Below are 15,587 nucleotides of genomic sequence, written 5' to 3'. Positions count from 1 at the left end.
GTGTTTTTTCAAATTCAAAATGCTACAAGCGCATCAAGTTTTTTTAGTCATGGTATTGTTTATCATCCATTTTATTAAAATATGTATTTATGGGTTAATATTGGTCAATTAAAACTATTTATTAATTTATTCGTTTTTTGCAAATATGTCTTTTACAGATATGGCTTTTATATGGCAGAAATGTTTTATGAAGACTCTAAAACTTATCTGATCGACTTCAAGTTTCAAAATATATATAAAATTATATTTGCTTAATAATTCAAAATTACTACTATTACTTTTAACGATAAGCTTAACTTTTTGTGTACTTAGATCTATATTTATTGGTATAAATAACATGGCTGGCGTCGATGAGTCAACAGTTATTTGTTTAATGGACATGAGTAAAAACCGCTTTTGAAATATTTTAAATTTTTTTTGAAGTATTTACAATAGTTTCTATATGTTCTTTAAAATGTTTCCTGATGTTCTTAAAAAATATTAACATTTTTCAAATTTTAAATGTGTTTTCCTCGAAATTTTGGTTCAAAATTACTCTGAAGTCGATAAATGGATAACGTATGTATAAAAGTTCAAGTTTGAAAGTGAGATAAAGTACTGGAGAGAGAAATAAAATTACGTATTAACTGAAATAACTTGCAATTATGCATAGCATTATGTAGACATAACAGAAATTTCCAACTTACCTTACGCACATACTTTTGGCAAATAACATTCCGATACTTCTTAAAGTTTTTTACATCTTTAATCACTTCTATTCCAACGCCTTGGCTGTTGGCGTCTGGCTTTATAATGAAGACATCTTGATACTTTCTGCGTTCACAATAGTCAGTTAAATTCCTCAATCTAAACCGTTAATTGGAAACATCATTGTAAAATGTAAACGTATTTCAACAATTTTAAATTTATTTCTTACCATATTGTTTTCAAAATTATTACAAAAATGTCATATTTTTAAAATTAAAAATTTAGTATTTAACAAACATAACATTATGAGAGTTTTTATTATTATCTAAACATTATCAGCAGTAAATTTTTAAAACATTTTAAAATGAAGATTTCCAACAGTCATTTTATTGAAATGGGAATGAATTTACACATAATACTGTGTAAAAACGTGTCATTTTATAATTAATCTATTCTTTTTTAGAATTATTATTGATACAATTTAAAGCGTTTTGATAAATTTAAAAATGTGAAGTCACCCAGAAGGGGAGCAAATAACAATGAAAAAATTATTAAATTAATGTTACAGTATCTGCAATAATGTTAATGTATAATGTACTGTATAATGTTACAGTTTTTTTATGCATGACGGAAGAGTGTTAAATTATATGGATTTATTGATTATTTACCACTATTTTTATTCCGTACGAAAACTTCATTTTTCAGCTAATTAAAATAGTTTACTCACGCGGGTGTGAAATCCTTCCAACGTAATGCAAGAAAACCATCGAATTTTACTAAAATATCATGCTCATTTCATTAGTGACCTTTGGTTTGACAGATAGTTAAAACAAAATTTTAAATTAAAAATAAATTTTAAAAAAATGGATTCAAAAATTAAAAATAAAATTTAAAATTAAAGTAAATTTTTAAATTAAAAATAGAATTTAAAATTAAAATTTGATATTAAAATTCTAATTACGTCTATTAAATTTTATCTGTTTCTTCCTCTATCTATTTATAATTTTTTTAAATATTACTGGTGAATTATTTTAGAAGCTAACTATGTTTTTCCTTCTATTAAAATATATATATATATATACATACTCTTCTGGAAGACAAAATGTCAGTGGAAAGAAATTGTAATCTCGGGGAAGATTCCGCTTCATTAACTTCAAGTGACGTGACAACAAATCTTTCTGACAGATCATACTCATACCAGGAAAATGATTTATTTTCTACAAAATAATAATAATGTGTTAGTATAATATAACGCTTATATGCAGCGAATTTAATATTCGAAATTCTATTCACTCCTTTTCCTTTTATTATTGTTAAAGTTTAATTTAGTTTTAAATGCAAATATATAGATACAACCATTATGAATAATCGTGGTGTAAATATTTACGATATTAAGTATAAATTTTCAAGATATTAAGTATTAATATTTAAGATGTTAAGTATGTATAAATATTTAAGATATTAAATATGAAAATTTAAGATAATAAGTATAAATATTTAAGATATAAAGTATAAATATTCAAGATATTAAGTATAAATATTTAAGATATTAAGTATAAATATTTAAGATATTAAGTATAAATATGTAAAATATTAAGTATAAATATTTAAGTAAATTTAAGATGCAACATTAGGAGACAAAATAATACTCATTAAAAAGAAGAACATGCTTAATTTGAGTCAATATTTTACATATTAATATAGATGCTTACATTTTTCATGCCCAATAAGTTTGATAATGTGACAAAAATTAAATAAAACATGTTAAAAATCTTAAAAAATTAAAAAGAAAAATATTTAATTTATTTTTCATCATAATAGGGAAAATCACTTTAACATTTTATAACATTTTGTGCTCCAGTGTTATAGAATAATTTGTAAATTAACGAATGTTTTAACATATTTTATATTACTTAACTAAAAAAATTTTAAACTTGATAAAGTAAGAAAGACCCATTATTTATTTGCTTTCAAATATATATATATATATATATATATATATATATATATATATATATATATATATATATATATATATATATATATATATATATATATATATATATATATATATATATATATATATATATATATATATATATATATATATATATATATATATATATATATATATATATAGTCAGTAAATAAAATGTCTCAAAATGGTGCATAGCTCAAATTATTTGCCATTGTTTTAAAAAATCATACCTTAAATTCCTTAACTATTTATCATAAAGTTCTGCATTTTAATACATTTTATTAATGAGGGAGTTTTACTTTTAAGTTTAATTATAAACAAACTTCAGCTTCACATTTTTGTATGTTAAAATAGACTTATGATGTTGCATAATTTAGAATCAGTTTGTAAGATATTTTATAACTTCCAAAACAATTTAATTTAAAAATAAAAACATACTATTATAAATTACAAAAAGATTTCAAAAATACTCCATATATGTTATGATTTGTTAAAAAAATGTGCCTGACTTCTCTCCCTTTAAATTAATATGTTTAATAATTAAAGAAAGACGTGGAAAGTACTTTTTAATCTTATAAACTTCATTTTAATTGCTTATATTTTTCGTGCTTTCATTCGACATTTAAAAAATGTCGCGACATTTAAAAAATGTAGCAACATTTTAATGCTTTATGAGCAATAAAGAAAGGGTATAGGTTGCAACTCATGAAAAAAAGCACAAATTGTCTTACATTTTCATGCAAAATCGTGGAAAAGTTATTATCATTTTTTTTAATTTTTTAGAACTATTACTTGTGTTTTACTCGTATTGGTTAACTTTATTCAGCTATGTAACTATTGTGAAGACCTGCCATAATATTTACGATACTTACATTAAATACCACCTTTTTTGAGCGAATCATTTATGAATAATTAAAAATGTTAATAAATTTGAAATCTTGAATTGATTTTAATTTTACAAACCTGATACGATTTGAGTGCTGAATAATCTTTTAAAGCTAAAGTTCCATCGGTCCATGATAAAATCCAGTCATCTGTAATATTCACATCTTTTGCACCATACTCGAGAAAAATGTCTTTTACTATAAATTGTGGATGGGTGTTAGTGTAACTATCTTTAAAAAAAGCTTGTAATTCAAATTTAAAAAGTAAAATAACTGTAATTCCTTAAATAAAAGAATTATATAATTATAGAAATGAATGCTCTATTGGATGAAGTAAAGCTTTGCGTAAATCACTTAAATTAAGTAGACACAACTACGTGATTCAGCAATGTTTTTTGAACTCACATTTTTTAAATATGTTCTTAAGTCATTTAACTCTTAGTTTTGAAGCATTCGTGTTTAAAAGATTTATTTAAAAAAAAACTAAAAACTAAGAGTGAATATATTTTAGTGTCAAAACTCTACCGTTATTATAACGACTTGTTTGAAACTGCCGCAGTCAGCGATCTGTTTGTCTTAACCATCAAAATTATTCAAAAGGCATTGCTAGATGCTGTTTCACTTAACTCATGAATAAGAAATAATTTATAGGGTATAAAAAATAATAATTCAAATAAATGAAATCATTTCTAAATAAACAAGTAAGTAAGCAAAACATAAAACAAGATTTTATTTTACGCGTTTATACACTTGTATACAGCTTTGAAGCTTTTTAAATAACATTATGCTCTTCGTGTCCTATGCGTATGATCTTTAGGAAATTTTTTCTTTATTTAATTTTTTTTAATCTTTTAATATATATATATATATATATATATATATATATATATATATATATATATATATATATATATATATATATATATATATATATATATATATATATATATATATATATATATATATATATATATATATATATATATATATATATATATATATATATTGCAATTAAGCTGATGTCTTACACATATTTAAATTTTTGGTCAGAAAATAATACCGAGAAAAATACTGCTATTTCGCTTTGATTAAAAATTATTGAAAATGCAAGTTTTTTGGGGGGAGGGATTTGCGAAAAGTTGCAGAAAATTTCCACTAATGCTGAATAACGAATACTAATTAGTTTTAAACGAACAGAAATTAATTTTAAACGAATTCTCGCTAGTCCTTTAATTTAGCAAATAAATTGCTGTAAAAAAATACCTATAAAACTAAAAAATATGCAGTTTTTTTTTAAAAAAATTTACTGTTAACTTTTATCTTTCAGTTTCAGCCTTTTAAAACACAAATATTGAAGTTACTGATTAAAAAGAGTCGTAGCTAACAATGCTCCTCTCCGTTTTCAGGTACAAATCTTGGTACACTGAGATAAAAGTATTGTCAAAACTATAAGAATATGGTAAAATCCGATAAAGTGGGAAAGAATTAAAGTATAGTAAACTTTTTACAACCGGCAATGTTTTTCGTCTGTGGAATGCTAAGACTCTTTCAGGGGCGGTAGGATAAACTCTGTCCCACTTTCACACTTATTTTTGGTAAGGAATATGAACCACTAAAATCGTAATAGTTTTTATCTCTTATACAATACGATTTTTAATCAACTACTTTTTGTTTTGAAATTTGTTAAGATAAAGCAAATAACTTCTTTGTGTTAATATCATAAAATGACCATAATTCTTACGGCTTTTCTTGACAAAATTTTTCGATTACAATTTTCTGCCCTCCAAAGGGATAAACTTTTAAGGAAACTTTTAAGGATACGCAAAAGGAAAACGATTCAGTCAAAGTGAAAATTGTACCAAGTTATTTATAAAAAAAATAATAATAATAATAAAAAAAAAAAATGTTTTTATATTCAGCCCTTTCACGAAGAACACTTTTAGCACTTTCCTTTACATAGAGTTTAATTTCTAATTTTTTATTTCAGTGATTCTTAAGCATTTTTGAAGTATTTAAAAAGTTTCGTTTTTTTTTTCAATCTTTGAAACCGTACATTCTTCTGCAAAAACATTAAACTCATATGAAATTTAAATACTTACTACATACATAAAATGATTTTTTAAGGTTTTTTTTTTTAAATTTTCAATTAATTTGGGTCTTTAATCGATTATCTACACATGGAACACAATGGCTCTATCTCATCTCGCCTTATACACTGGTTTGGTTATGAAATTTCTCTTTTTATTATAATATAAAATCACTCTTTTTCGAAATAAGAATTAATAGTTAAGGAAAATTAATAGTAAAGGAAAATTAGTAGTAAAATAATAGTAATGAAAATGAATGAAAAATAAAATGAAAATTAATTGTAAATTTATACAAAATAAAAAATGCTCGATGATTATAAAGAGTTAAATCATCAATGAATGACGACGGTAACGCCTCTTCAACTACTTATTTAACTGTGCGTTGACATTAAAATTAAGAAAAAGAAATAAAAGAGTTAGATTTTATATTTTTAAATTGTAATTTCAAATTTTCTATCTATATCTTTGCATATCGTCGCACAGTAAGCTAAAAAATAAATTTATTTTTTTGAAGTAGTACATTGGGTCTTAATCGACATGTGTATTAAAATAATCTTGGCTTACTCTCAAGAATCTCATCAAATATTTGTGGGCTCTGCCACCTGTTCGTTGAAACCCCGAACCCCTGAAGATTGCTATGCATTATGCAATCTTATATGATTTGCTTCTCAAAGCATAGCATGTTTGCCTTTCAAAGCACAGCATGTTTGAAGATTGCTATGCAATCTTATATGATTTACTCTTCAATGCATAGTACGCTTGCCTCGCTCGCTACTAAGTTAAAATGTGTTCTAGAGTAAATGTGTTCTTCCTTCTGAAATGTGATCAAGCGTGATATCTTGAAAATTAAAATCAAATATTAAAATTTTTAAAACTTATTCCGCTCTAAAAAATCAAATTTTTTAGTCAAAAACAAGTTAACGGAATAAAACCTTTTAAATTAAAATAAATTACATGTAATAAAGAAAAACTTGCTGAAACAAAAAAATAAGTACGCTTTTATAAAAACAATATGTATGACTGCACGTCTCCTACGCATTCTTTCAAAGATACGTAATTCTGTAGTAGAGAATAAGTATAGTAGAGAATAAGTAAAATTTAAAAAAAAAGATTTTTTTTTTATGGAACTCAGTTTTTGTACAATATTGCAGTTACACTTTTGAGAGCTGGAAAGTAAACTTAAACGGAAAAAAAAAAAGGTTTCTAGAACTTGAAATGAAGTATGCTCACCTAGATTAAATCGACATTCTTTTAGAAAAGTCTTAAATCTTCTATAAAAAAATATATTACATAAGTTCAAACACGTAAAAATTAGAATATATCAATCTTTATGAATCCCTAAATCTACACGACAAAACACAGAATAAGTTATAGCACTGACACCATATTTCATTTTTCATCAAATTAAGATCCAGACAAGAAAATCAAACTAAGAACTAGACCAGATGACGCTCAAGATCTGTGAATTCCACTGTTTGACATAAAATACAATTTTAAGACTATTGATTAAACGATATTTTATTCTTCAAAAAAAAAAATATATATATATTCTTCATTCCTTCACTAAATGTTTTCAAAATAATTAATAAAATTTCTATCTTTTTTCCTGTCAATTCTTTTCAAAATGATTAATTGGTTTCTTCTCAAATGATTAATAGTTTTAAGTGATTAATATATTTACGAGTCTATGCTCACATTTACTAATGAAATTGAATTATTAAATCCTGGAGGTTCCGCTAAAAGAAGGTTGATCTTTTAGGGTTCCACATCTGAAAAAAAAAATTGGGAACTACTTCTTTAGATATAGTTAAATGTTTATTTTTGAATTAAATTGTTAAATGCTTATTTGTCGACCGTTTATTTTGCTCTATCTGCTTTATTTTGCTTCCTATATCGTGCACAATTTATTAGCATACTAGCTGTACCCTGCGTGCGTTGCAACGCTTTCAATTTGAATTTGAATTTTGTATTTAAGTGTGTAAATGACATTTGCGATTATGATTTGAAATGCAAATTTTATTTAATGGTGAAAAAAAGCAGTTAATTCTCTAGGATATCATTAGTGCATTTTCCAACAGACATGTATGGTGATGCACACGGAGCATGAAACATATTTTGGACAATGATCTGAAATAAGACTGGATCTATGGTGACATCAAGAATTTCTGCTGATATCTGATCAGTTTTAGAAGGTGGTTTTTTTTCAATAAGCCAAATTAGAATGTGTGCCTGAGGCAATCCTCGTTTTTGCCATTCAATAGAGTACACCCAACACCGTGTCTCTCTAAAAACATGACGCTTCACAATGAAATCAAGTAAAGATTATCATTTTTGTTTGAACACACGTGCTGTAATATCATGACGATCCGATGATGATTGTCCTGGTAACAAAATATCTCTAATTTCAACCCAAGCAGAATTGCACGTAAATGTAATAAATAAATCTAGGAGCCCATATGCGAGAACATATGTCATTGCATCCTGTGAGTATTCATACATGTGCCTTGGAGTCCAAGGCACATGTATGAATACTCAGACATGTATGAATACTACATTTGCAGGGAGTCCAAGTTTTTCTCCCTGCAAATGTAGTCGGCAATATAATCATTTTCCCCACATCATTAGGATTAACGTTACCATCATTAATTATTGCATCCCGTAAATGAATGCATTCTTCTGAACGTAATTTGGTTTGATTTAATTTAATATACAGTAGGCGTTCAGTTTCAATTTTCGCATACATATCGACAATGTATTGATGAACTAATTGTCGACATTTTAAAGTATGATTATCAGCGTTTTGGCAATCATTAATCTATATGCATAAAAACTTATTGCACTTGCTTTCTTATTGGTTTTCTCGCCTGTTTGCGGACTTCTTAATTTTATGTTAAAATAATATCCCTCCTCTCCTCACCAAAATAAAATAGGATATTGCAATGCATCATATGATCGATACGTTTCTGAGAACTCTTTGAACGTCACGATTTCTGCGATGAAGAACTGTATCGCGGGAGGTAAATTCTTCGCCAACTATAACAATAGCCACTTCATCCAATGTTGGCGCATTGTATTTTTCTTTGTGGTGGCCTACAGGTGTTTTTTCAGCTCTAATAACAACTTTGTAAATATCGGATGACATTTAGTCTAGGGCAATTGTGAACAGCCTAATTAACTGATTATGTTGATCGAAAAATTTTTGTAATACGGTAACAATTTTTCGTTTAGTGCCATTGTTTACCTGACAACGTTGATTGACTTGATCATTTGTGTTATCCATGAAATAAATTTGTAGAAATTTATGATCTGCGTTAGGCATTGAAAGAAGTGATCCTTGCACGATGATAAATTTGGCCTTGCACTTTGAATGTTGGGATGTAATTCTCGTTCAGGATACGTGTAGCACCGAATAAAGTCATTTAGAAACACGAATTGTACCTGCGTATATGCGCCAAAAAATGTTTCGATTGGTTTGTTTGACCTGATACGAAGGTTGATAATGTCTCGGCAGGCGACGTAAAATCTTGTAGTTTCTGTATGCTTCTAGAACAGCAAATTTCAGCTGTTTCATTTTTAAATTTGAGAGCATTACAAAACATACATAATTGATATATTTCTCCGATGATGACACTTGGGGGAAGACTATAGTTTGTTGTCGGATCATAGTGAAATGCACTGAAATTCAAATCAGAGTATTGGCAGCGTCTGAATAGCGAAATGCGTTCTCGGTCGGTTTTCATTCTTGCTTCCCGTTGCTCTGATGTTTCCGACGAACGGGCTTGTGTAGTTCGTAGTTGATTTGTTGACAGTCTTCTTTCCTGTTGCTCAGACGTTTCTAAGGAACGGGCAAAAGCATTCTGTTCTCGATTAGTTTCAAGTCTTTTTCCCGTTGCTCCGATGTTTCTGAAACACGGGTAGTTCTCTTTTTGCGCGCTTGAGATGTCGACCGACTAAGAGCGATTTGCTTAGGCGGCATATTTTTGCAAATATTCTTTCTGACAACGAAAAAGAAATGTAAAAGTTGGCAGTGGTCGCAAATTTGCTAAATCGAAATATCACATACATATTTTAAATAATAAAAAGAGCAATAAAAATGAGATGAATAAGAAATATGAAAATTATAAGATTTAAAACAAAAATCAATTTTATAAATGAAAGAAATAAAATGGATGAATTCGAAAACTTTGCATAAATAAACAAACAAACTAATAGTTTTCAAATGACAACTGTCACAGCACTGAAATCTTCGAAAAGTATATTTAATTTTGCTAACCTAAAATTACGTACTAAATATAAATATTTCTGAAAACGTGCAATTTGAATGAAATTTGCTTTTGTCTTGTCTTTATATTTATTAAACAGTTTTCACAGTACTGAATCCGTGATACGACCAACAATTAAGAAATCTATTCTCGTTGATTTTACTTGCTTGTGCTCACCTGACATAAAGAAAAGCGCGAATTAAAAATTAAAGTATATGCAATTTACTTTAATTTACTTTTCTAAATGAATAGAGTTATAAGATAGAAAATATCACTGTTGTTATCTTCAAGATATTTGAAAATTGAATCGTTTATAGCAAAATTTAAAACAATGGCTAGCTTTTAACCAATCAGAAAATTCCATTTCGACTTTCACTGATATCGCTGGAACGGTTTATCGCACGGGATAAAAAGTATCCTATGTCCTTCTCCTGGCTCTAAACTACCTCCCTGCCAATTTTCAGCTAAATCGGTTCAGCCGTTCTTGAGTTATAAGTGAAGTAACTAACACGACTTTCTTTTATATATATAGATGTAGAGATTCCCGTCATAAAATTTTCCGTCTCTTTACAAAAGGGCTATTGTATTATTCGATGGCAAATTTATCTTCTTTAATCAACAAATATTTTAATATGGTTAATGATAAAACGCAATAGTATTTTATATTTTTTAAGAAAACTATTCGTTAAAGCAATAAATAAAATATAATGGATCCAAAGAACTTAAAAATTAACTTTAAAAGACAAGTATATTTATTGAAATTCAATCCAAGTAAGCAATTAGTTTAAAACTCTTTTTAGTCGTATTATAAGTTTTTAGATGACAGATTTTTCCATTCCTCGAAATAAGAGCACAATTAAAATTTTTCATTTCTCTGAAAAACTCAGATCCAGATACATAAAAAAATAAAATAATAAAAAAAAAACGATTTTGTTTAAACTAGAGCGCTTAAACTAATCCCTTATTTAAATGACGCGTAATTGGCAGGTAAATGATAAATGAACATAAATAGTTGAACGTTGTTATAGATTAATCCGTTGAAATCATAGAGTTTAAATAAATTAGAGTTCGCAAAATAATGATAATTTTTGTCCTTATAATAACAACGTTACTGTTGAGTGAATCGAGAGAGAGTATTTGCAACCTTTGTTTCTCCCTTATTATTTCAATGGAAGAAATTCCATGCTGAAATTATAAATCCAGAAATTTTAAAATATATTGATTTATTATGCCGCATTTATTGGCACAAAAAATTTGTTAAAAGAGGATCTTATACATTCAACAGGTAAGTTAATTTATCACTATTTAGAATTACAAATGTTTTATTCATTATATAAATAAACTTTTAGAAAGTTCTCAGGAGCTCCTTGAACTTATATGTTTAGCCAAATGAAATCTCGAATTTGATCGTTAATAAGTATTAAATTCATGATTGAATCGTTAATAAGTATTAAATTCATTAGCTTCAATAAAAAAAAATTATTTTGTTGCTAATACTTTCACAATATGTAAATTTTTTCCACCAATATATATTGCTGATTAAACGACTTCATATTTAATTAATCTATTCCGTGAACTGCGATGGGTTAATTAGTGAACTGTTGTGAAGAACCGGGGTTTGATCCCCAGTAGGGGCTTGAAGCCCTCCCAGTTTCAGATCGATGGGTATCGGTTTGTCTGAGAAGTAAAGGCTGTCTGTGCGCAATGCTGACAACATTGCAGTAATCAGTGATTATCACATTGTGGATCCTTAACCTTCATGAACCCCCAGACACGCAAAGGGCTGTTGTGGGAATGCTTTATTTTTATACTAGTCAATAAGTAATGAATAATGAGCCTTTTACACGTGATTTTTTTTTAAACCAAAAAACTCCTTAATATAAATTCTAAAAGGTGATACATATTTTATAATTATGTAGTCCAAGGATAATTAACAATTATGAAATAACTTTAAAAATATTTTAAAATTTGAATCATTCTGAAAACCAAAAACTTTCGCAAGATACGTTTTTACCGCTTTTAAAACTATTCAAAAATTAAAATTTTCTTATTTTTGTCAAAATGTAAACAATTTTCTACAATTTGCACATATTAAAGCATTGAAATTCAAAAATGATTTTATCATGTCGTTTTTAAAGTCATGTCAAAAAATTATCAACTATTTTACTGTTTATGCTTGTCTATTGTACTGTACCAGTTTATGTCATTTGCACTATTTGAATCATTACGATTGGACATTTAAGAAAATAAAAAATAAATAAATGAATAAAATATTAATAATAATTATTTTTCTGTCTAATTTTATTTTATAACATTCTTTTTTCTTACTCATTGTGTATACATATTTTTTAGTCAATTCTTTTTATTATTCTCTAAATTATAAGTAAGAATTTCATGACTAACCTTTTCTTCCTCTTCAATTCAGGTGATTGAAGTTGAATTAATAAGAGGTCTTTGACAGTTGAGTGACTTTCAATAGATACTAAAATAATTATCATAATATAATTTCTATATACACTGGTCAAATAAATTAAGAGAATTTTCATATTTTATCGAATTTCATGAAAAGAACTGAACTGAATGTAATCATAATCCTAGAACCACCTGCTTCTAGACAAAAATGCAAATCTTGTACATCAAATACATGAGAGTACACGTGTGTGCAGGTGGATTTGATTTATTTCCTTGGACTGACTATAATAGTGCTATTTATTAAAAAAATGTACATAGTTCTCCCATTTATTAATTTCTTTAATATGTTTTAACTAGCATGCAGTGTAGAAGATAGTTGAGAAATCAAATTTTATATATTATTTCGTGAAGTGCATTAAGGAAGCTACTTTTCATTTTGTTTCACGCAGCTAGTGTTAATTTTATAATCGAACTTCTGGCGCAAATTACTCAGACAATTGTGAATCGATATGAATGCGACCACTTTTATTTCATTGAACTTACTATAATAGTGCTAATTAAGAAAAGAAATTATAGTTCCTCCACTTATTATTTTTTAATTAGTATGTTTTATCAAGCATGCAGTGTAGAATATAGTCGAGGAATCAAACTTTATATATCATTTCATGAGGAGCATTAAAATGAAGCTACTTTTCATTTTGTTTCACGCAACTAGTGTTAATTTTATAATCGAACTTCTGGCACAAATTACTCAGACAATTTTGAATGCTGCTAATTTTATTTCATTTAACTGACTATAATAGTGCTATTTTTTTAGGAAAAGAAAATATAGATCTTCCATTTATTAATTTCTTTAGAATGTTTTAGCAAGGGGACTCTAACCCTTGATCCATCTACCTCTGAGGATATTTTTACGTTAGCCCTGTGGTTGGTGCGAGCCGATGTGGAATTCAAATTGACCAGAAATTGCTGGGTTTCGAACCTGGTTCACCTCATTGAAAGGCGAACGCCTGAGTCATCCTGAGCCACCAAGGCTCTATTATACTTGTAGATATTTTGTTTTATTTAATTAATAATCGACGTTGAACAGTCGACCCAAATTTGAGTTTACGACTACCAATGTTCAACTGCATAGCCTTGTAATTTTGAACCAAATCAAGAAGACAAGGGAACTCCTGGATCAAGTATAGGGAGAAATTTCCTTTCGCCGAGGACTTCCTACTATTGGTATTGTGGTAATAGATACTACGGGTAATGTGGTAATAACTATTTAGTTATTATTATTAGGCTCTCCTCCCAACACTAATTATTATTGGGCTCACCTCCCAATGAGGTAACCCAGGTTCGAATTCCAGTAATGACGGGGCAATATAAATTTGGCTGGCACTAACCACAGTGCTGATGTAGAATATCGTTAGTGGTAGACGGATCATGGGTTAGAGACCCCTTGTCGTCGGGCTAGTCAAAGGAGTTTTTCGGAGTTTTCACCTTCAGGTGTTCAAATGCAGAATAGTTCCAACAAATAGTCCTCACCCCTGAGGTCACTTTGTTCCAGGTCTTGATCCAAGAGTTCCCTTGTCTTCTGAATCTGGTTTAAAATTATAATGCTACGGAGTTCAGCATTTGAAGTCATAAACTAAACAATTGGGTCGGATGTTCAACGATGGTTATAAAATAAAACAAGAATATACTATACTTAATACACAAATATGGTAACTTAATATACAAATATAGTTGCTTGGCATACTAATATATGTACTTTAGAAATTAATAAAGTATTCAAAGTTTCAACATATAATATTAATAAGAAAAAAAATGAATCTTTTGGTAACAACAGATTCAACAGTTTTAATTATCAACATTTACTTTTATTTGCAATACAAATTGCAAATTTATTGTTTTATATTTTAAAGGATATCCCAAGTACCCATTTAACAAAAACAATAATAAATAAATGAGTAAAATCTAAATGTGTAAATCAAATATTTAGCTTACTTGAATTCGTATTTCTAGTTTCTGGAAATTCGCAACGCGCCATAAATAAATAATTAATCCTAGAAATACACTTAATTTAGCATTTATCGATTCATAAAAATTCACACTTAAATCTAAAATAACAATTTAAATTTCAGATCATAATTCAAAACTTAATGATTTTCTTGAAATATATATTGTAACCTCTTACTTATGTTTTTAAATTTATTTTAAACACTAAATAAGTATATAGAGGACTTATATTTATTTGCTTATGATAACCAGTTTTAACGAGCTTTTTAGTAAATAAATAATCTCTTTTTTTGTAAAGCAATTGGGTATAATATGAAAAAAACACAACTACTTCGATTTAGTAGGAACAACATATGACGCAATGCTAAACGAATGGAATTTAGTTGTTGTTTATTTAGTTATTCTTATTAGTAGTTGTTGTTATTTGTTTTAGTTGTTGTTGTTTATTTAGTTGTATTTAGTTTCAATAACTTTTCTTTATAATGCAATAAAATCTGGCGAGCAGCTATTTAAACGATCGAACACTTCGTTTCTTTATTTGTGGCTTGAAGTTAAGCTCGCAGAAAATGCTGTTCATGGGTTAAATTTAGTAGGAACAACACAACCTGTGACGTAGATTATATTATACCCAATTGGGTATAATATGAAAAAAACACAACTACTTCGATTTAGTAGGAACAACATATGACGCAATGCTAAACGAATGGAATTTAGTTGTTGTTTATTTAGTTATTGTTATTAGTAGTTGTTGTTATTTGTTTTAGTTGCTGTTGTTTATTTAGTTGTATTTAGTTTCAATAACTTTTCTTTATAATGCAATAAAATCTGGCGAGTAGCTATTTAAACGATCGAACACTTCGTTTGTTTATTTGTGGCTTGAAGTTAGGCTCGCAGAAAATGCCGTTCATGGGTTAAATTTAGTAGGAACAACACAACCTGTGACGTAGGCTATATTATACCCAATTACAAATCACAAGAAGAAAAAAAATTACAACTTTGAGTTTCAAAAATATGAAAAAATGAAAAAACTTTTAGCTACTTATAACTCTCATACCATACTGGAAAGTACAGTGGTTGGACAAAATATTGGAAACACTTCTATACTAACACATTTTTTGATTTTTTTTTCCTTCAAAAAATACTTAGAAAATCATTTTATAAATTTAGAAGTGTTTAGGTTATGCGATTTATCATTCATAACAATGAAATTTAAAGATTTTAGAGATTTGAGGGACCAAAAATAAATTACAAAAGGAAAATAGTGCTTTTG

The 15,587-nt window shown here is 27.5% G+C and overlaps 1 protein-coding gene across 1 annotated transcript in view; it reads right to left on the bottom strand.

Annotated features, from left to right (window-relative positions):
• The window catches only part of LOC107452805 (tubulin polyglutamylase TTLL6), a 31,127-nt gene extending 18,731 nt beyond the window's left edge, over positions 1–12,396 (bottom strand). Inside the window, exons 1-5 of the mRNA XM_087162780.1 lie at positions 12,302–12,396; positions 6,867–6,907; positions 3,629–3,747; positions 1,774–1,904; positions 687–846 (exon numbers count right to left, since the gene is read on the bottom strand). Of these exons, the coding sequence (XP_087018906.1) occupies positions 687–846; positions 1,774–1,904; positions 3,629–3,747; positions 6,867–6,907; positions 12,302–12,396 (546 nt within the window). The remainder of the gene's footprint in view (positions 1–686; positions 847–1,773; positions 1,905–3,628; positions 3,748–6,866; positions 6,908–12,301) is intronic.
• Positions 12,397–15,587: the final 3,191 nt, after the last annotated feature.

This window comes from Parasteatoda tepidariorum, chromosome 5, assembly GCF_982258835.1.
Source record: "Parasteatoda tepidariorum strain Cologne lab strain chromosome 5, Ptep-v5.0, whole genome shotgun sequence".
Classification (NCBI taxonomy): domain Eukaryota; kingdom Metazoa; phylum Arthropoda; class Arachnida; order Araneae; family Theridiidae; genus Parasteatoda; species Parasteatoda tepidariorum.
Note: the sequence above shows the minus strand (reverse complement) of the source record. Positions and strands in the feature narration are given on the sequence as shown.